General features: G+C 40.8%; 1 protein-coding gene across 1 annotated transcript in view; it reads left to right on the plus strand.

Moving 5' to 3' along the window:
* The window catches only part of LOC309569936 (protein FAM240B-like), a 76,426-nt gene extending 59,981 nt beyond the window's left edge, over positions 1–16,445 (plus strand). Inside the window, exon 3 of the mRNA XM_082275931.1 lies at positions 15,566–16,445. Within this exon, the coding sequence (XP_082132057.1) occupies positions 15,566–15,689 (124 nt within the window). The 3' untranslated portion in view covers positions 15,690–16,445. The remainder of the gene's footprint in view (positions 1–15,565) is intronic.
* Positions 16,446–23,770: the final 7,325 nt, after the last annotated feature.

The raw sequence follows: 23,770 nt of genomic DNA on the forward strand, positions 1-23,770 counted from the left end.
TTGTTTTCTTTCATTAAGAGGAGCTCCAGGCTCCTTTGGAAAATAATACTGTAGCTGCTGACCTTTAGTATAAGGACACTTACCTGTCCAGGAATCCAGCAATGTCCTCACCCGATCCGATTCTTCAATCAGCTTCCGGTGGGGAACACCACTGACAGCTGATGACTTATCTGTTGTTAAGGATGGATGCAGCGGCTGCCCACTCATTAGCAATCGGCTGCTAACAGTTATGGAGGAAATGCACTAAAAAGCGCATAGGTGTGAACCTAGTGTTAATATGCCGATTAATTTTTTTGTTAAATTTGTTTAATAAATACAAAAAATACCTGTTAATTTTGCCAAAATTTTTGTGGGCTGATAACTTATGTGTTCTCTGTCTGTGCACAAGGAAGAGGTTATGGAGGTAAAAGAGAAGCTGCCTAACAAATTCTAACAGGCAGTTCCCTACTATAGAAGAGGTATTATACTTACCTCTCCAGCGGCCTATGTCTACTACCTTCCTTCTGTTACATGTTGCAGCCTCAGTTCAGCCTTTGACACTTACAGGAGTTATATGTGTCCCCCACCACATGCTATAGTGCCTTCCATTAATCCCTACATCAATACAGGATAGATCAGTGACTTAGGGGTTGGGGGATAAAGCCACATTGTATAACTGGGAACATAGATATCCAACATGCTTAAAAAAAAAAAAAAAACGAATGCTAAAAAATCTGGAGGAGACTGCATTGTTTAATCGGAACTGCGGAATGGACAAAGCTAGGGAAGCAAAGTTGACTGTGTGGGAAATTTACTAAAACTGGAGCACTCAGAATCTGGTTCCGCTGTGCATATTAGCCAATCAGCTTCTAATTACAGCTTGTTCAATGAAGCTTTGACAATAAAACCTGGAAGCTGATTGGTTTCTTTGCAGAGCTGTGCCAGATTTTGCACTCTCCAATTGTAATAAATCAACCTAAGACCGTTTCACACATTCCGTTTCACACGTTCAGTTCATCCGTTTTTTTTTTTTACATCCACTACCAATGCAAAAACGGATGAAAAACGGACCGTTTACATCCATTTTTCGTCCGATCCGTTTTTTGACAGATGAAAAATAGGGCATTCATCCATTCCAAAAAACGGACATTGACGGAAGCTGATGAAAATGGATGTTAACGGATGATCATCTGTTGTCATCCATTTTTACATAGAGATGCATTGATGTCCGTTTTTCATCCGTCAACGGATGGATGAAAAACGGAAAAACAGAAAGGTGTGAAAGGGGCCTAATGCCTCGTATACACGCATCGATAGTTGGCTGTGAATTTTTGGCCAACGTCAGATCGGCCGATTTTCGGCTTGTTAGTATGATGCTTTCGACAACCGACTCCGACTTTTCAGCCGAAAAAAAATCTGGTGTGCAGGCTATAAAATTTTTGTTGGCCGTCAACATAACGGCCTTTTTTTCCGTCAGTCAGTACAGATTTCGGCAGACAAAAATCTGATGAGCAAGACTGGGCATGCTCAGAGAAGAAAAAACACACGGAAAGTAAACCAGCACATGACATCACTTCTGAAGTTGGTTTTTGTTGGCCGAGAAAATTTGTGCGCAGTCTAGAGCACATTTCAACCAACACAACAACACTGGACAAAAGACGGCCGATCGGTTGGCCCATAATCATTGCGTGTGTACGAGGCATTAGGGTAGGTTCACACTGAGGGTGGGTTTGACAGACATCAGTGAGGGTTCCAGCACAGACGTCTAGTGAAATCGCCCCCGAAGTCGTCAAAAGTAGCACAGAAACTACTTTTGGGAATCAGTGCACAGTATTTAATGCTTAATCAAGACCAAAGCAAAGAGCATGCAAAATGTTTTTAATAGTTCCTAACAAAACAATAGACAATCATCTTATTTCTCATGTACATTTTTTTGAAAACACACATACACATTTCTGGAGCTTGAGAGGTCCTGAAAAGAAGAATGGGAGAAACTGCCCAAAATAGGTGTTCCAAGTAACTACCCCAACCTGAGGTGTGCCAAAGTCGTGCTGTTCAGTATACCTAAAAGAGGGCATACTCTAAGTCAGGGTCGGATAAAGGTAGGGGCTATTGGAGCTGCAGCTCCAGGCCCCTACCTTAACATAGGGTCGGGCTGGCCAGATTCACTGTTACCGCTCTTTATTGTCACAAGTCTAGCTTCTGTGCTACAAGTGAAAGCACGCTTCTCCAGGAAGCTCCCTCAGAACCTCTCCACACAGCACAAAGTTTGGCTACAGAGGGACAGTTGCCAATACATGGATGTGTTTATGGGCTTCAGAGAGGGCATCCCTTGTTGCATTAGGCCTGCGCAGCTGCACCCTTCCTTCTGAGGCACGGCCCTTAAGGCCCTTCAAAATCCTCAGCACCAAGTTTATGATACTCTTAATCTGGCCATGGGAGAGAACCAGAAGGAAACAAACCGACATGTGTCTGCCGGAGAAGGAGGAATATATACCCCCCCAGACTCCTCCTACAAATACAGGCTGGCCAAAGGCCCGCCTTCATACTTGTCCTCAGGGATAGGTATATCCTTGGTGTGAAAAGTGTCAAAACAGAGGGAGATTTCCAGGAATATTCAGCCCTGGGACTGATCCTGCAAAGGAAGAACACTTGGCCTTGATGACAATCAATTGAATGCATCTGGAAATAGTTTCCAATATATACACTTGTACTTTCACATGCTGTCATCATTAACAAACAAGGGAAAAAACTATTCTAAACTTGGTACACGATAGTCATCTGGACTTCTGCAGTGACACATCCTCATGACTGTGCTGACAAGCAGTCTTGTAATATGTAATATGTACTGGTGTCATCGTGATCTCCTTCCAGCGTGCTGCCACTTCTCACACACAGTATCATTTTACTCTTTATTTAAATGCAAAGCCTGATGACAAGATACTTTCCAATCAACTCTTCTGCTTTGTCATTTCAGCCATTCCCTTGAAGCTTCATGAGAAAGGAAAGCAACTCTTTACAATGACTAGCACACAGTACTCTTATAAATGAATGCAATTTGAGTGTTAAAGGCTGATTAATACGGTGAATAACTCTGGTGATAGCAGCAAATCTGCTTTAATACAAGTACATTTGTAGCAGGCTAGAGCAGCCTGATATTACTATATAAATATGTTTATATGCAGAATTCAAGCAATGAGCTCTAAGCCTGGGAGCTGAAACAATTGGCTCCTGGGCTTTGGATCTTGCTTCGCAGTGCTTGCAGTAGGAGCCAGGGCCGGGACAAGTGGTGGGCAGGAGGGGCAGCTGCCCTGGGCACTGTGGTATCATGTGAGGTGGGGGGGCACTGCAAGGAGATTGACGGGGGGTGATTTGTGTTGGGAGAGGGGGGCCAGGAGGCAAGAATTTTTCTAGGAGGGGAAATTTAGGGGGGGGGTGCTAGGAGTGGTGATTTAGGGGATGTGTGTTGGGAGGGGAAGAGGATTTGTGCTGAGGAAGGGGGAATTTTGGGGGGGGTTGTTGTAGAAGAGGTGTTATCATAGAGGGGGAGGGGCATTGTGGTAGGAGGGCACTTTTTTTTGGGGGGGGGAGGGTGATTTGTGCTGGTAGGGGTGATTGGAAGGTATTTCTGCTAGGAGGGGAAATTGGGGGGAGGGGTCCTGGAGAGAGGGTGCGTAGGCAATTTGAGGGGTAGTGGATTTGTGCTAGGGGGGTGTTGGTGATTTCTCTTTATATTCACCCTAGATACCTTAAATGTATATGTATATCATAAGTCCCTGACTTATTGGCTAAATCTAGTCTGTTCTATGCAAAATAAAGCAGAGCTCTGGAGAATGTTTTATCCTGTTAAAGAAGACACGTGCAACCACTGCTCAGTCTAAAACATTCTTAACTTTATTTGCAAAGCGGGGTAACTATTATACACAGTATTGAACAGGAAATACAGTTGGGAGGGGGAGTGGATACTCTCAGGAAGAGTCAAGTTCTCACAAAAGTTGAACAATGGGTTAATACAGAATGTTCGTTAGAAATTGCAAAATACGCCTTGTCTAGACCCTATAGCTCAACTTAGAATAAAAGGAAGCAGAATGTGTTAGGTACAAAGGAAGTGGGGATGTATCTTTATCTTGAAGGGTCAGAACATATCGGGTGATTTACTTAGGTCATTGTTCGTGTTTAACTAAAGACTTAAAGTAACCTTAACTGAAACAAGTCATTACAAGTCAGAGTTGTAAGAAAGAAAATGGTGTTACACAGGTCAAGCTAGAAAATGGTTTCCAGCAACTAGAAAGAGGTCCTGTCATTCCCCTTCAATCCCCTCTAAAAAATCATAATTTCATATGCATGATTTTTCTCCTTATCATTTATACGGTGTCATCAGAGGACACCAGGCCTCTCTGGAAAGGAATAGCAGGTTAGGCGACAATGTCCTTTGTTTCCTTAGTATAATCAAATAAGGACCTAAACCTGCCCACCTAAATGGTAGACTTAGCTTTCTTAGCTTTATAAAACTTTACATATTCCTGGTAATCGAAAGGGGTTTGGGTTTGTTGGATCAGAACACCTTGTCTAGCTGTTAGAAATGTGTCAACATTTTCAGCATCTCTGTTAAAGTACAAACTTACATAAGATCCCCCTCTGCTAGCTGAGTCTGGGTTCTTTGTGGTTTTAGCGATTAAACACACAATAAGCTTAAAACATGCATATAAAAATAATAGAAAAAGTAAAATCATCACAATCATCATAGCAATGTCTTTTAACCAGGAAAACATTCCTCCAAAACCAAAACCTCCCATACCTACAAAGGGATCCCAGCTTTTAGCAATGTTACGGGCTTCTTCTTGCAACTTATTGACCTCCTTTCTGTGTTGGGCAATTATGTCATAATAATTTGGCACTTCCAAAGTGGTATTGTATATCCAAGTGCAACATTCATAGTCCTCAGTATGCTCACAGAGGCCAGTTAATGCAGCACTCATACTTTCTATAGCTAGATCATGTAATTCTAACTTCTTCCTAATGGCCCTTTGTTCAAGATTTAGCAATTTAATATCATCTGAATTCTTTTCCATTACCTCATCAATGATTCCAGAATAATTATTTAATTTTTTCTCATCATATCCATTGACCACCCAGTCCAGGAAGGGAGCCACACCCACGCGAGGTCTCCTGTGCTAAACAGATCTCTTTTGATTCTATGTCTCAAGGGGTATCTTGGATGTGCACTTGCTTCAAGCATGTGCCCATTGTTGTCATTATCCACAACTCCCATAATTGGGACCACTGAAGCTAAATAACACCACCCTGAGACATGGAGGGGGACCCAGGGGTAACATTCCCTCCCACAACATACATATATACTCTTTCCCAGTGAAAAGGGTCTCTGGGCAACGTATTCTTGTAGGCGTCTATTTTGTACTGCAATCACAAGGTGGTCCAGTATTTGTTGTATGTTTGTAGAGAAATTCTGGTAATTATCCCTTATGGTCTTATTTAAGCTAGGACTTGATATGTCAAACAGGGAACATGAGTCTCCTGATGGGACTTGGCAGGAAGTAATATTAAGAATTGACTTTTTGCAAATGGAAGGGTTAACACGTGTGTTATTTCCTAGGCTGAAACACCAGTCTGGAAAATGGCTTCTACCATCTACTGGGAAGGTGATATTATTATTTGGCACATTAGTTAAAGTAGCAGAGGTTTCATTAAGGAACTGTGTAATATTCAAAGGGACAGCAATAAGAGGGATGCGGGCTGTTTCTGGATGGAGTTTGCTACATATCCAACATTTCTCAAAACCTGACTTCCTCGCATAAGCATATTTAAATTTTGTTAGCAACATTTCACTATGAAAAGTGGGTGGATTTTCATCTACATTATGCTCAATACTCAATTCTCTCTTTGTTCTGTTATGTGTCTCATATGCAGGGTATGGTCTGCATATACTTCTCATGACACCCAAATTTTCAGGGTGATAGATACAGCTAGTAACAGTCCATACAAGGGAAAACACTGAAAATGGAATCAGGATTATCAGCAGCCATAGTTTGGCTGAGTCCGGTGCAACTGGAAAAGTCATTTTCTACAGGGTCTGGGCGGTCTGCCCCTGTCAGTACCCCCTTTTCTTGACTCTCCTGTTCAAGGTCAGGGCAATTTGCCCCCGTTAGTACCTCTCTTGCTTCTGGATCCTCCTGTTCAAGGTCAGGGCGGTCTGCCCCCGTTAGTACCTCTCTTGCTTCTGGATCCTCTGGCTCAGGTCCTGTCCGCACCAACTTCACTCTAGTGGCATGGATCCAAGTAGGGCTGTGTTCGGTCAAAAACAGCGGTCCTGGTAACTGCTACCACGGTGGTCTCTGGGCCGTAAGTGAAATCCTTTTGCTTCTTTGCTTTGGGCAACAGCTTCACTACTACCACGTCTCCTTCCTCAAAGGATGGGTATTTTCCTGTAAAAAGAAAAGAAAAGGTGCGAGCAACTTTTCGTTCCGTTCCACTTGATTCTTAAGTTTCAATTACTCCTTATTTGTGCTATTCATTCTTTCCATTATACCTGAACTCTGCGGATAATAATCTATTTTCAAGATTTTTTAACTAGTTCCTGGCATATTTTTGATATGAAAATTGGAGCATAATTAAACCTAATTCAAGGCAGGCACCCCCATCCAGGAATAATCTCCTGATTGAGAATGTGTGCCACCGTGTGGTCATCTCCCTTTTTGTGGTCCTAAAAGCTTCCACTCATCTGCTGAACACGTCCACTATTTGACTAAAAAGAACTCTTACTTCTTCCCTGCTTTGGGCCTATATGTGAAATCTATTTGTAGATGTGTGAATGGGTTTGATGGGTATTGGAGATGCTCATGTGTGGCCTTATATGTTTGGATTGTTTGCTCCTAATACAGGTGATGCCCCTAGCAACATATGCTTGCACTAAACTGTCAGAAATACCTCATATGTTCTTTCCCACCCCCTGTGTCCTATTCCATAATACTAGGCAATAAACAGTGGGGTGCTAGCTGCGGGGATACACACAAGATCTCCCCTCTTTTAGAAAAAGGCTACTCTCAACTTTTTCTAAAACTTGTTCTGTAGTATGTGTTTGTAGCTTCAATAATGTGTGATCTTTTGGCTTGGAGCAAGAAATTAACTACAAAAACATCCTCTGCTCCCTCTATGGCTGCCTATATATCATGTTGTGGAGTAACACACCCTTTAATACCAGTAGCCCATTTAAAACTGGGGCCTACCTAGGGCAAATGATGTAGCCATCCCTATTACCATCTCACAAGATGCTTTGTGCTATGTTCAGAGTCACTTCAGGCATGCCTTTAGGCCTGAACTGCGACCATCTTTGGACAAAAACTATAGGGCAAAGTTTACCACCATACTCCTGGGCAAGTACACCTGTCATGGTCTTACAATTGTCCCTTGCATAAACACAAAACATTTTTCCATGATTTGGGAGGCCCAGTGCAGACGCTACAACCATAGCATTTTTCAGATATATAAACGCATTTAACATTTCTGGTGACATTTCTGGACCTGTGGTTTGTCTCAAAATGTTATTATAGATAGGAGCAGTCTGGATCTATAACAATGATCCTGTGGGCGGGCAAGACCCACTGTGGGCTGGCAAGACCCACTTCTTATATGACTGACTCTACTATCACCTGTGAGAACAAAACCAAGGTAAACAACACTTTCCTGACACCACTGTCATAATTCCTGTGACACTTTGTGTCCACATACATGTACATTTCTTCAATAAACTCACTCGCTCTGACTGGCCTCCACAGAGTGACTACATATGTCATATACATATTGTAGCGGGACTGACCCATGAGCAGGTGTCCATCCCCTCTTGCATGGTCTGGAGAACTATAGAGCGGACAATTGAATTGTCTGCTTGGCCCTAAGGCATTTCTACACCAGGTAAGTTACCTGGACTGAAAAAATAAGAAACAAAGATGGCTGTGTCTCCTCGTCCAATAGGACGCTTGAAAAAAAACACACTACTTAAACCAATCACTGTACAGTGGGTAGCATCGGATGGTATGGTTGTCAGTAGAGATGGCATATCAGATACCACTTGCATGCTATGATCAGATAAAGAACTAAAAAACTTTTTGGCTTAGTGCCAATTTTCCAAAAAAACTTTTTTTTTTCTTTTTTTTTCCGTGCCATTCTAACAAAAATCTGGCCAGAGGTTCCCCTCTTTTAATAGAGGATACCCATAAAATATCATTCAAGAACTATAATCAGATAAAAAGTTAATCTGATTTGAAACTTTTGGCTCTGTGCCAACAGGGTCCAATGGTCACACTAATTGTGGTAACCCTTTCTGTCCAAAAATAAATTCCATAATTATAACAGGAATAAAGATATGACATTTGAACGCTTTCTTGGCAAATAGCCAATTTTCAAAATTTTGCAGGAAGGCTCCCCTTCACATAGGGGATCATTTGCAAAATATAATTTTTCATTATCTATAATTCTATAAAAAAATAACTTCAAAATATCCTGCCGACAACGGCAATTTATATTTTTTCCTAGTAAAATAGTGTTTTTATTCATTATTACTACGCTCATACAAGATGGGCACAAATGTATAAATGGCAAAACTTCTAAAAAATTCTATAAAAATAATTGCATATGTATGGGGATTCTACGACTATTCTGAATTAGGGAACTAATGCAGAAGTGCATTTGCAGCAGTGACCCCCCCTCTTTTCCCCTCGTGTAAGGAAATGTGCTAGTTTTAAATGTATCTGACACATAAACATTTTCTGCTCGTCTGACATTACGAAGAAAACTACACCTGCCTTGGAGAATGAAACTGTGGGGTGCAGGTGTGGTCAGGGGTATTTGTAAGGTAATATTATTATTATAGGGGGGCCTATGTTGAAAATGTCCTACTCTTTTATTTGCCTCTTCTGATATCGCCCTTGAAAATGCGCCCTGACAGGCTGCTTTTCTTTAGACAGATCAAAAGAGCCAGCCACATCGCTCTCTGTTATGGCTTTTTTTGAAAACCTTACAAAGTTTTAGTAGCCCAATCAGAAACTTGCTGTTTTACAATTAACATGTACTGTGACTTTAAATTAACGGCAAATGTTTGAATTCTAAGACTGTGCTACTCAGCAATGACACTTCACTGCCCAAAAATGCCAAATTCTCACCCGTCTTCTATAGGCAATCGCTGTGGTCTATATCTACGTATTTAAAGACTTTCACTTTCACTTCTAATAGCTCTACGTAGTTTTTTTTTTTTTTATTCTATTGTACTAATACGGGGCATAAATAAACCAATTTGCCCCACTTTTTCCATGTACTTTATATTACAACTAAACATTTACTAAAAGAGTTACTTGTATCCTAATATCTCTAAGGCTGGCCACACATGTCCGGACAACTCTTTATCGTACAATTTTCTGTTAGATCCACCACAAACCACATAAGAGGTCAAAATTAAACATATTCATTTGTATTCAATTAGGCAGACGTTTGTACTACATAGCTGAAGGTAAATTTCAAGAAAACTGCACTGAAAATTATAAGAAAATTGTATCATGTATGGCCAGCATCAGACCTAAACCTTCAGTATAATTTCACAAAACCATAAACAAAACATGTCTCTAAGATTTACACATTCACAAAATCACTTAAATGTATCTGGGTCATTAGACCCTCTTTATGGTTAAAAACCCTCCTGAAAAGCCATTTGGTGTATGTATATTACACCTTATACTCCCAGGTATAGTGGCTATCAAGAAGGCTTTCCCACCATTATAGACAAACAAACAATACACATAATAAACATTTATCTTGATTTGTCTGATAACCTACGATCGGTCAGTCAATTTTTACAGTAATAATGAAACTGTCGCTATCAGTGTTATATTAACAGTCAGCAGGCGCAATTTTTACAAGTCCTATATAATTATAGACACAGTTTCCATATATGTCAAACCAGCAATATAATACTCCAATACAATATGACAATATTTTCAAATGGCATAACAAAATGAAATAACAAAACAATCACGTGATGAACGAACTTATCTACTTACTAAATAAGCTTTTGTTAGGTCACACAAACAAATTATCTTATACTCTAAATCTTACAGTTCTATGCGATAGAAAGATGTTAGCAAGAAAAGGGGTAGTTTTTTTCTACACAGAACAGACTGACATCTATTTATTATTCACTAAAGGAACAGGGTTTTCCTAAAACCCCCTGGGCTTCCCTGAAACCCAAAAAAAAATACTGTCGTCGTTGAAGACAGCTTCAACGCCTCCCAGAGACGTTTTATTTGTCCCTCCCAGAGGAACGGGATTCTTCTCGAGAAAAAATCCCCTGGACTTCCCAGAAGCCCCGGATATTGTCTTTCCTTATAAATGACAAATCCTGTGTCTCCCAGAGACACTGTCTCGATACGTTCCCAGAACGTATTCAGGTTCAACAACCTAACATATAATATCTTTCCCTGAAAAATATTATTCTGGCTTCCCTGAAGCCTCTCTATATATATATTAGTATTCAAGCTTCCCTGAAGCTTCTCTATATATATATGTAAAGATCCAGAGCATCTCCCAGAGCTGCTCTATTATCCAACACGCTCCCTGAGCGTTTGGTGTCTATGGCTCAAAGAACGGAACCAGGGCCAAACGGCCAAGTCCCACCGGACAGGCAAACAGATAAAATAAAATATCTCCTTACCCAGACTGGTGAATCCTTGGACCCGTGATGGCCGTTCTCTCTCCGATCCCGGACGAGCCCCCAATATTGTTGGTGATTTCTCTTTATATTCACCCTAGATACCTTAAATGTATATGTATATCATAAGTCCCTGACTTATTGGCTAAATCTAGTCTGTTCTATGCAAAATAAAGCAGAGCTCTGGAGAATGTTTTATCCTGTTAAAGAAGACACGTGCAACCACTGCTCAGTCTAAAACATTCTTAACTTTATTTGCAAAGCGGGGTAACTATTATACACAGTATTGAACAGGAAATACAGTTGGGAGGGGGAGTGGATACTCTCAGGAAGAGTCAAGTTCTCACAAAAGTTGAACAATGGGTTAATACAGAATGTTCGTTAGAAATTGCAAAATACGCCTTGTCTAGACCCTATAGCTCAACTTAGAATAAAAGGAAGCAGAATGTGTTAGGTACAAAGGAAGTGGGGATGTATCTTTATCTTGAAGGGTCAGAACATATCGGGTGATTTACTTAGGTCATTGTTCATGTTTAACTAAAGACTTAAAGTAACCTTAACTGAAACAAGTCATTACAAGTCAGAGTTGTAAGAAAGAAAATGGTGTTACACAGGTCAAGCTAGAAAATGGTTTCCAGCAACTAGAAAGAGGTCCTGTCATTCCCCTTCAGGGGGCTGTTTAGGATTTTTTTAATTTTTTTGGGGGTGGGGAGAGGGGACAAAGATTTCTACTGGAGGAGGGAGAATTTATGCTTAGGGGGTAAGCATCCAGATTAGCCCAATTTTTTTTTTTTGGGGGGGGGGGTTGCTGACAAATAATGCTCATACATCTTGGAGGGGGGGGGCACAGTTTGGCATGTTCGCCCTGGGCTCTAGATGCTCTTGTCCTGGCAATGGTAGGAGCACTTGTAACAGATCACTGTAAACACAAGGCTTGTGATGTCATAAATGATGACATGTCTCATCTTCCCTTCTTCTTAGTATGGAGGCTTGGGCAGAGCTGTGGCATCTCCCTGCAGCAATAAACCATTGTTATAATAGATACTGATTGAGGCCAGCAGTAGATCACTATTAGAAGTTACCTGTTGCTGCACCGCTGTATAATGAGGTCTAGATCAGGTCTCCACTGACCAAATCCAGACCCCCCATGAAGAAAAAAAAAAGACAACTGTTTACACTAACCAATTTTTTTTCTTCCTGTGCACATCACAATATATTGTCAAAAAGGGAATAAAGCTCTACATTTATTTTGAGCTTTACCATTCCACCACCTTACATAAAAATCACACTTATTCAATATTATTTTATTTAGCAGAGTTTGAGGGTTATATTTTGGGGGTAAGGGAGGTGTGAAAATTACATCAATGTTGTGCTAGGAAAAATTACATGAAAATTTATTTTTTTTCTCTTTTTTCTAAATAAAAAAAAGACAACTGCTTACACTACCCAATTTTTTTCTTCCTGTGCACATCGCAATATATTGTCAAAAAGGGAATAAAGCTCTACATTTATTTTGAGCTTTACCATTCCGCCACCTTACATAAAAATCACATTTATTCAATATAATTTTATTTAGCAGACTTTGAGGGTTATATTTTGGGGATAAGGGAGGTGTGAAAATGACATCAATGTTGTGCTAGGAAAAATTACATGAAAATTTATTTTTTTTCTAATTTTTTTCTAAAGAAAAGAAAAAGAAGACAACTGTTTACACTAACCATTTTTTTCTTCTTCCTGCGCACATCGCAATATAATGTCAAAAAGGTAATAAAGCTCTACGTTTATTTTGAGCTTTACCATTCAGCTACTTTACATAAAAATCACACTTATTCAATATCTTGTTATTTAGCAGACTTTGAGGGTTATATTTTGGGATAAGGGAGGTGTGAAAATGATATCAATGTTGTGCTAGGAAAAATTACATGAAAATGTATTTTTTTCTCATTTTTTTTCTGAAGTTCTTTCCAAAAGAAGCTATGAAATTATATTTATACAATTCTGCTAGCAAACTCAACCTCTATCCCTTCTGGAAAAAAATTACATATAATATGTTAGGGTTGGCTACAAGCACTAACATTTGCAGAACTAAGACATCGCTGAAATAAAAAAAAAAAAAAACGCTCTGGGGAGGATAAACTGTTTCATATATCATGGATTAATTTAAAGCATCCACTAACACCGAGGGTTTAGCCTTCATAGTAAAGGCACATGTTTTCTGATACCATTCAATATAATGTAAAGTATACTGTATATATGAATTTATTTATTGACACAACTAACCCCTTCACAGCACACTTATCACTATACAACCCATTTCTATGGGCTCCCAGTTAACTTTAACTAATTCAGCTCTTGAAGATTTACCCCCCCCCCCCCATGACCAGCCAATTTTTTGTTATAAGTCACTGCGTTACTTTAACTGACAATTGCACGGTCATGCGACGCTGTACAAAAAAAAAGGTGACCTTGTTTTTCTTACAAATCTAGCTTTCATTTGGTGGGATTTAATCACCTCTGCATTTTTTTTTCTTTTGCGCTATAAACAAAAAAAAGGCCGACTATTTGGTAAAAAAAAACATATTTTTTACTTTCTGCTATAAAACATATATGCTACATATTTTTGGTAAAAAAAAAAAACCCAATAAGCGTATATCGATTGGTTTGCGCAAACGTTATAGCATTTACAAACTATGAGGTATTTTTATTTATTTTATTTTTCTTTTACTAGTAATGGCGGCGATCAGGGACTTATAGTGGGACTGCAATATTGCGGTATACATTCTGACACTAATTGAAACTTTTGACACTTTTTGGGGACCAGTGACACTAATACAGTGATCAGCATCAAAAATATATGCACGGTCACTGTACTAACGACACTGAATGGGAAGGGGTTAACATCAGGGATGGTCAAAGGGTTAACTGAGTACCTAGCCAGTGTTTTACTACAGTATGGGGGGTGCGCCTTTAACTAGGGGAAGACATGGAGCCTAGTCCCTGCTTTGCAGAGACACAGGATCCATGCCTTTCCTCCTGTCAGAATGGCCATCTGCCTTGTTTATATAGGCAGACAGTCGTTCTGTGACTCTGCAGGATGATTGCCGAGTGCAATACACAAGCAGGCGGATCTCCACACTAGATCCCCGACAATCGGGGAAGAGCAGAGGCGATCGCTGCTGCTCCTCCCCTGGCCCGACTCCCGCTGTGACTGAATACAGCGGGAGCAAGCCTCCGGCGGAGCGCGCGCGCCGCCGAGAAAGGGGAGTGTCTGACGACATAGTACTACATCGTCAGACGATAACGAGCCACTTTGCCGCAGTAGTACTACGGTACTCAGTGGTAAAGTGGTTAAGCAGCTTAACTAATTTCCTCCTTGCCCTTGCGTGGGCTCTGATCTTCAAGTGCGTTACTTCCTGTGCTGCTGTGTATGACTTGGCCTGTTTGACTTCCATTCTGATTCCTGTTCCTAATTTTTGCTCCTGACTACGCTGACTTCTGGTTTTTTGACCCCGGCTCGCTTTTTTTTTTAAACTTCTCTTTATTCAAGAGTTATGAAAGTGGTTACAGAACATGGCCTTGGGGCATTGCCTGGCTGTAGCACAACACTTAACACACTAACACAACAACAGTTACAGAGTAAACTACCCTTAGCAAACCTTAGATATTTAGGTCTACCCCTTTTAAAGGAATTATAAGGAGTATAACAGGTCATACCCATGTCCCATCCCTTATTTGTCACATCTGGATCTTATGTTAGGATAAATGAAGTTCCCTGCTACACACATGAGGATACAATATGACTGGAAAACCTTTCTGCAGAGTAAAATGCCAACCCAGTTAAGTTAACAAATGGCTCAAGACAAAGAGTCTACTGATTATCAGCTTCAGGGTAGGACGGGGGCAGGGGGCCAATTGCCCCCCCTGGCCACTCTGATGCTCCATAAAAAAGGTTGCACCTCTTCTGCCACAGACATGCCTAAAGGATTCCTGGTAAAAAGTCCCTGCTACTGACCTACTCGGTGCGGGATAAAGATGAGGAGAGAGCGCAGACCTCCCCCCCCAGCATGGATGATGTACACTGTGTCTGAGCAGAGGCTGGTTCCATGCCCCCCTGGAGGTTCTCCTCCCCCAGGAAGCCTCAACCGAGCTGTCACAGCTTCCCCCAACTGCCCCTGCTGGCTAGGCCGGGAACCTGGATTCGTCTGGTGAGTAGAGAGTACTTGGAGCGGAGCTTCAGCCGGGAATGGGGGTCAGGAGGAGGCAGGGAAGAGAGAGGGAGGGGGGCCGAGTTGCTGCACCAAGGGCCTCTGGTTTGTACTTGCCCCCTTGGCTGAAAGTTGCCAGTCAGCCCCTGATCAGCTTGATCATCTGTGGTAGAATCAGATTTATTCCAAATATTCCATACCTTCTCAAACTTTTTAGGAAAGTCCCAGGAGTAATAAGTGACTTGATAGAGAGGTATGACAGAAATGACTAATTGCTTAAAAAAGAGACAAGGTAGTAGCTCTATCAGATTTCCACCGGAGCAAAATGGCCTTCCTAGCATAGAACAAAGGAGTGAACTTAACTGCACTTTTTGTCTTCATCTGGTTTATGGTTCCTGATATGTTGTTGCTTTGGGTGCCAAATGTTGTGTGAAACCCCGACATTACTCATGCAAACTTGCACTAAAGAGATTAAAAGTTAAATATTTAATAAAAAAATGAGGAACAGTTTATTTTATTTACATACCACCATTACATTCGTATTGTGTTACCGGACCCTGGCCCCATGTTTGGAGTATGACACACCCCCTTTTGCCCATGACCTGTTATTCTGTAATATTCCTAAAACACCTTTTCAGATCAATAAAAATGTCTCTCCTTTTTTCAGACTGCGAGAAGAATGGAAGCAAAGGCTGGAAAGCAGAATTAGTATGTTACAGTCACTACAAGAAGAACAGAAGCGGCAACTGTATGCAAAACAACCTGAGCCCAAAGCAAACACGGCAGCTTAAAGGATATGACTACAAGACTGATTATTTGCTACAAAACATTTTTCTTTTCTTTCAACGTTTCATATTCAGACAAGTATCTAGAAGATCTGTGTGGGTGATATACAAATATGATGGGGTCAAATAGCCCCACGCATGCAATAAGCCTTATGTGTTTGTGTTTGGCTTTTTTTTTTTTTTTTTTAATATTATAGCTGATACTATCAGTATTAATCCGATTTCTCATGCCGCAGCCTGCTCCAAACACAAAAGACCTAGTTTACGGTATTGAATAAATTATAAACCTGTGCTCCTTCAACATGCATATTTATAAGGTGTGCTATGTCCTTTTGTCATTTACAACCAAATTAAGCAAGTTGTAAGCTTGTTGATAGAGGATATTTCAAGCCATGAATTACTTTCTGCTTCCAGAATCCCATAACAGGAAATGAAGAGTGACGCCTTGGGTAGGGTGCCAGTGTGGCCCCATTGTTTTACTTCTGTATTCCAGGCGCCTCTGGCACAGAAGAGCTACTTACTGTATGAAAGTTACAAGCAACCAAATGAATATATTAATGTGAAACTTGGAAAGATTAAAGCTGTTTCCCTTGTGTATTTTACATTTGTTAGTAATAAGAATACAAGTGTTGGATCTTTTTTTTATATAAACTGCTTAGTATTTTTTTTGACAGCTGTTTACCTTATTTTGGGAAACCAAGGTTAAATCTTTATTAAAACTGAGCTCCAGGCTGATATAAAATACACAGATTGTAAAAAAAAAAAAAAAAAAAAAACACAAATAATGCAGCTCTGTTTTTTAATACATCATTAAATGTATTTTTTAGACACACCGCAAGGAGCCAGTCAGCTATGCCGCAGCAACCACAAGCTAGCAAAGAGAGATGAGTTAATTGGTCTGCTACTTTTCTTTTCATTGTCCAGTCTCAGGCTGGGGGAGGCAAAAGACCAGTATGTGTAAGGGCCCTTTCACACAGGCGGACCGTTCAGATCCGCCTGTCTGTTTTTTTGGCGGATCTGAACAAATGCCCCATGCATCACTATGGGGCATTGGATGTCATCAGAGACATGTCCACTGACATCTGATTCGATCCGTTAAATCTGGATGGATGGAAACACTATTTTCCATCCGTCCAGCGGATCGGATCGGATGGGAACGGACAGATGGTCCGTTCTCATCTGATTCCCCCATAGAGAACAGCGTGGACCTGACAGCTCTGTCTCTGCACACAGCGCGGAGACTCAGCTGCCATCCACCCGCTCAGTGGGGGATTGGCAGATCGATTCCCCACTGAGAAAAACGGAGTCCGCCGACGGACTCCCCTTTGTGAAAGGGGCCTTACTTAAAAAGGCACTTTCACCTTGTCTTTGCAAGGCAAAATGACACTGTCTCTGCAAAGGCAATGTTATACTGGCCTGTGATCACTTGCTGCTCCTTCCCCCGTCACAACTGATGCCAGTGCGAAGCAGTGGCATTATTACTTAGGTCATGTGCCAGTCCTTGGGCCTTGGGATTGGCTGCTATGCCCATGTATTGTAACCAGAGAATAGGTTACAAGTGCCCCTATCTAGAAAGGACGGGAGGTGTCATCAGCTGCGACAGAGGAAGAAGTATCAAAGCAATGTGTCACTTTGCAATGCATGGAAAAATCAGGTCTCGCTCCTGCCAGAAAGAGCTGTGTAGCCCTTAGGGCTAGATGGGCAAAAATACAAATTCCTTAACAGGTAAAAAAAAGGCCTCCATTTATGCATTTTATTTGTTTATTTAGCTATTTGCCTGGTGTTCAGCTTTAATTTAACAATCCATGTCAGAGTAGAGCATTTAACACTGGGAAAGGAGTTAAAGTAGAATTAAACCTAAAAAAAAGAAATGCTGACAGGTAAGATTTTTATAACAGAAGGGACCCTATCGGTCTTTTTTTTTCCATGAAAAGTTTATTGAAGTCTTATCTGTCATAAACCCTTTCCCTGCCTTTCAGGGTTTGTGCATACATAGCTCAGTGTCAATATAGGTCACGCCTGATGATGTGACTCCTGTGCATATACGTGGCAATGACACCATTGTAGACTGGCCAACCAAGTGGCCAAAGAGTCGGATCCCAGGAGGAAGACTGGAAGGCCATGGTAGAACCTGTGACCGATGGTAGTGATGACAGTGGCAGGAAAGTCTGCCATAATGTTCTAATAATCACATTATGCCTAGAAACTCCTGGGGCCCATTTTTTTTCAGGCATTAATTCTACTTTAATTAAACAAATGAGATTGTTCAGTTTAGCCAGGCCTGGATCTTAAATGTAGCATGTACTGAAAGAATATAGGCTGCCACTACTAACATCCCTTTCTAAAATGGCTAGTTGGCTGGCTGCAATGTTGATGAGATGGCCTTGGTACTTCTAAACCTAGAACAAATTTGCAGACCAGAGTACTGGTTTCACACTCTAATCTGTAATTTGTATCTCACTTGCTAATCTGTACGTTTGCTCCTGGTTACAGACTCAAAATACTGAAGCTAGAGATGGTCATGCTTTAACTAGTAAGAATAAGCTACATTCAACTAGACTAATTTAGTAATGCTGAATATGTCTCGCCACTCACCTGCGTGACTTCTACTATAATGTGTGCCTGTATCATACCCCAGCATTTATATTCACTAGGTCATTTAGTCACCTTAATGCAAAGCCAATTGGGTGAACTTCGAAAGGTCTTCAACGTTAGTAAAATAGGCTAGTTTAATGTGACTTACTACTACCTTTAATATTATAAAGTGCAGTACACAGGTTGATCATGTGACTGCCTAAAGTGGAAAACAAACCCACAACAGTAAAATCAGTCTGTATATGTAGTAAAGCATGCTTGTTATACTCCCTGTGAAACCTAAGGGGTTAATCATTTCGTATTAGGTAAAAAGGCTGTTTGATCCTGGTTTATCTTATCCTCCCATTCTTCCACTGTCCCCAATCCATGTGCTGATAGTACATAGCCTTTGGAATCACTCTGAACATGCTCAGTTTGATGTGTATAGCTAGAAAGTTTTTTTTTTTTCTTGGAAGGGTGAATGTGATCAGCACAGGGCCAATCAGCACTGTCCAGAGAGAGGGTCAGTGGTCCCACAGCTTTATAGGACAGTCAGAGAAGAATGAAAATTCCTTCTACATGCTTTAACCAGACACTGATAGATGTCACAAAACTGCTATATATTGCTGTTGAGAAAAGGTATTAAGCAGTTTATATTTACTAAAACTATTGCATTTCCATGTTCTGTGTATCGTGAAAGACCAGATATAGTGAATGCAGGCTCCTGAGTTTAGTAACACCTTAACAAGCTGACAACATGATATTCAGAAATAGCACACTATAAGAATGGCCCATCTAATATGTCCACAAGTTGTTGTCTGTGTTATTTTACCATAGTAATACACTCATGATGTGTACACCGATCGGCCCTAACATTATGATCACTGACAGGTAAAGGGAATATCTCGTTACAATGGCATCTGAAAATTGGCGGGATATATTAGGCTGCAAGTGAAAATGTTGTCCATGAAGTTGATGTAATGGAAGCAGAAAAAATGGGTATCGCAGTTTGTTGTGTATGGGGCTATGAAGCCCATGGTGATCCATGTCCACAGCCAAAAGCTTCTACAATGGTCACATGAACATTAGAACTGAACTACGGAGTAATGGAAGAAGGTGGCCTGGTCTGAGGAATCACATGTTCTTTTACATCATGTGGATGGCTGGGTGCGTGTGCGTCACTTAGCTGGGGAAGAGATGGCAGCAGGATGCGTTATATCAAGGCAAGTTGGCAGAGGCATTGTGTTGTTTTGGGGAATGTTCTGCTGGGAAACCTTGGGTCCTGCCATTCATGTGGGATGTTACATTGGTGTCCATGCCTCAATGGGTCAGGGCTCTTTTAGCCAGGGGCGCCACACTTAATTTTAGGCGGGTGGCCATTATGGTATGACTGATCGTTTTTTTTTTAACCCTGTTGCTTACCACTAGGAATATACAGTATTGTTGTGGGCTAGCACAGCATTGAGCTACAACACCTTTCACTTTGTAGTGTTGTATCACTGTGCTTTTTGCTGCCATTAGCAGTGTAGGCACCAGGGAAGTTTATGGAGACCCTGCATGGACTGGATTGTCAATGATTTGTAAGCAGGGAGGGGTTGCAAGGGAAAAGAGGCAGAGCTGTCTATAAAGGACTGGGAACAGCCTGGCAGCTATTTTTTGGCATTGTATGTTAGAGATAAATGACCTTCTGTTAGGGAGGGACAGTGCAAGAGGACAGCCTGAGAAAGATAGGAGTGAAAGTCCAGAGACGGTGAAAGTTGCAGGAGACATTGCTATTTATATCTGCAAATAGCAAGCTGCAGAGAATTGAATGGTACAGCACATCTGAGCAACTGGCTTTTTCTCTGACGCCGATTAGTGAATGGCTGAATTTTTATGGTACAGACAGACACATAAGGGTTGTTTATCTGAAAGTGATTCAAAAGGTGCCATCCTGGATGTCACTAGAGTATCTGAAGGTATAACACCAAAGTGTAATTACAGAAAGTGTCATATATATTTACCTGCTTGTAGTGTCCTGGATAATTTATACAATGCTAAACAGACTGTGATTGAATATGAGTTTTTAACAAAATTTCTTTTCCTCAATATATCCCAATAAAAGAGGTGGAACTCTGTGCAAAATACAACATTTCCTTTAATAAAAATGAACCTTTCCTTACATACTTTTCGATGTGCTGTTTATTTATTTATTTTCCCTTTCTAAGTATTTCAATTTTTTTTGCCAGTGGTGCTCCTCCGACCTGTTAAAAAGCCACAAAGGGGAGGAAAGGGGAAAACGAGGGACTTTTTGATACCCACAAGATAAAGGACATGTGTGAGAAAATCTAATTCTTTATTAAGATATCAATAAAAATAACCTAAAAAAATGTAGCTGGAAAAATTGCACAGAGTATCACAAATCTATACAATATCACATATTACCTAATCAATGAATGACAATCAACCATAAAATATAGTGTGGTGATCCAGATTACCCAAGTCAAGAGCCCCAACGTGTTTCGACTAATTCAGTATTCCTCAGGGGGATGGTAGCTTTTAGCATAACGAAAGGATCTCTAAAATACATACATAGGTAAGTAAACAAAGCAAAAAATACATAAGTAGATCCAAGATGTCATATATTCAAAATACACTCATTGAAGAATGCAGATATTTAAAGTACACTTACATGATCAAAATTACAACCACCCAATATTATGCTAAATAGTTCCCAAGGGCATAGGGCAAGAGTGCCTGAAATCTGCGGACATAAGTCCAAAGCACAAGGGTAATGAGAAAATCAGCCTGGACAACTGGTATATTCCCAACAAATGAATATATAAAAAGGTTCATGAGAGAGAATGACAATAGACTGAAAATTTGTGCATATCTATGGACAAAATATGGTGAGTCGGTACCTGAAGTTTAGTATCTACATCTCCCATGAAAAAGGTTCAGGCCTCAAACGGGAAAACATATCCTCCTGCCTAAGCAGAGAGACAAGCTTAGGATGGCCCTAAGAGATCTGAAATAAAAAGCAAGCCTTAGGGACTCAAAGTAATTTACAGAGTGGCTATACAAAAACAGGGGAGCATATGAATCAATCCCCAAGGCCTGAGCTTACCAATGAGGGGTCTGTCAGTTCACAAAATTATAAAACTCAAGGACCACTTCTATGTTGACCAGTCATGAGCAGCAGTGAAATCCCAGCAGTATATATATAAGAAATGGCCCCATCATGTGACTACAGGGGCCAATCCATGGGGAGAAAACAGGCGCCAAAGTCATTGCAAGCACATGTGGATAATCCTATAGTTTACAGGCTGATTGTTGTAGACATGTGTCTCCAATATCCCCCCACTGTCAACCCTGAACAGTGAGCCGCACCTTCTGGGACCTGATTTCCTGCATTGGGCCAATGATACTACTATGAATTTTCAGCGTTGTGAGCTCTCTGCTTTCCCTCTCTGCAGATAGCTAGGCAGAGACATCATCACGTTGCCACATTCACCAATATAGAGGCTTCATTTACTGTTTTTCTGCTCCCAGTTACCTCCGTTGAACGTTGGGAAGTGACAGAAGAGCATCATTAGAGCTTCCCACTGCCACACTAGGAAGAAGACTGAGTAAGGATTTGGCGGTCAATGATACAAAACAATGATTTAAAAGCATTTTTAAAAATAATCTTAGCTGTTATCTAAAAAGAAAGATACTCTTTAAAGTATATTGATTGTTGCAGACCTGCCTTCAACTTGAATCGGAGCTCCAGTCTGGGCGGCAAAAAAAAATTGAAAGTCAGCAGCTGCAAATACTGTAGCTGCTGACTTTTAATAAAAGGACACTTCCCTCTCCAGGGATCCAGCGATGTCTCCCCCCCCCCCCCCCCCTCAAAAAAAAAGTGCCAAATGTGGCAGTGGAGGAGGAGGAGGGGGGGTGCAAATAAGTGGAGCGTCCCCTTTTGGGTGGAGCTCTGCTTCAAATACTAGCAAATGCTAGCTTTAACCCTAAACTGGCATGATTATGGGAGTCCTTTATAAAGGTGAATTCTAGGCAACTAACTAAGAATATCAATGAAATACATGGAATCTATTACCTTCCAAAAGTTTTTTTATTTCTGTCCATCCAGTTTGGAGATATACACAGTTCTGCTACAACACAGAAGACTGGTCCAACATTCCCATTGACACACTCCTAAACCTTGTGGACAGCCCTCCAAGAAGAGTTGAAGCTGTTATAGCTGCAAAGGGTTTGCCAACTCAATATGGAACCCTACGGACTAAAGCCTCGTACACACGATCAGATTATCGAACGATCTGTCGTCCGTTTTTTGTTGCATGCTAGTCTCATATGGAAAGTGAAGAGGTTACTTTCATACGGAAATTCCCTTACGACAGAATTCAACTTCTGAAGTGATGTCATGTGTTGAATTGTTTTGTATGTGTTCTTTCCTTTCTGAGCATGCCTAGTCTTACTCTTACGTTTTTTTTCGGGAAAAAACTGTACTAATTAAACGAAAATCGGACGTTGTGTTGACATACGATAAAAATTTTATAGCCTGCACATCCAGTTTTTGTCGTCCGAAAATCGTAATCGACTGTCGAAAGCACCATACTAACAATCCGAAAATCGGCAGATCGTTCGTCGGACGAAATTTTCCTTCCGATTTTCGTATCGTGTGTACGAGCCTTAAGACTGGGATACCATTAAAGTTCATGTGATGAAGCGAGCTGCCAAATCTGGCCATGATGCAGTAAACACACAACACAACACGCACACTGCAAATAGAAAACAATGCAGTACTCTTAGTGTCCATTCACACTAGAATGACTTGTCAGGCGACTTGGTCAGCCTGACAAGTCATGCACCGTCGCCTCCCCTAGTGTAGTACAGGAACGGTTCTAATAGGAGCGACACAAGTCGCTCCGACTTAGAAAAAGGGTCCTGTACTACTTCGGGGCGACTTGCATAGACATTCATTTTATGAAGTCCGTGCAAGTCGTGCCGAAGTCGCGGTGCACGGGACTTCACAGGTCGCCCCGAAAGTCGTGCCGCTTCAGTGTGAACCGGCACTTAAAGTTGCCAGAGTTTTCATTCTGTTATTTAAACAAACACATGCTTATTGCTGATTTGATGCAATTGTTTAGTACAAATTTGTACACTTTGTATTTTGTATTATTGATCGTTTTACTGAATAGGTAGTGAGCTGCCGATAAACTTTTGTGCAAGCAGATAATCTATTCTATGATTGTCTCTGCTGTCCAATACATCTGATAAACATTAGTATGATATTGAGAATTATGCTCTGATTATAGCTTTCAGATTTGATTACTGATTTACTTGCTAAGCACTTGGCATAAAATCAGAGCTCAGTATTGCTCTTTCAGTCTGAAACCCAATTCACCTTGACTAATGTCAGAACTAATTAGGTGTAAGATGCTCTACAAAGTGATTTAACCACAACAGGGACAATTATTAGAGTTTCAGCTGGGAGCAATCTGTAATTTTTAATCATTAACTTTTTAACACCAGCT

Source organism: Pelophylax lessonae (genome assembly GCF_965119305.1).
Source record: "Pelophylax lessonae genome assembly, chromosome: 1".
NCBI classification, from domain to species: Eukaryota; Metazoa; Chordata; class Amphibia; order Anura; family Ranidae; genus Pelophylax; species Pelophylax lessonae.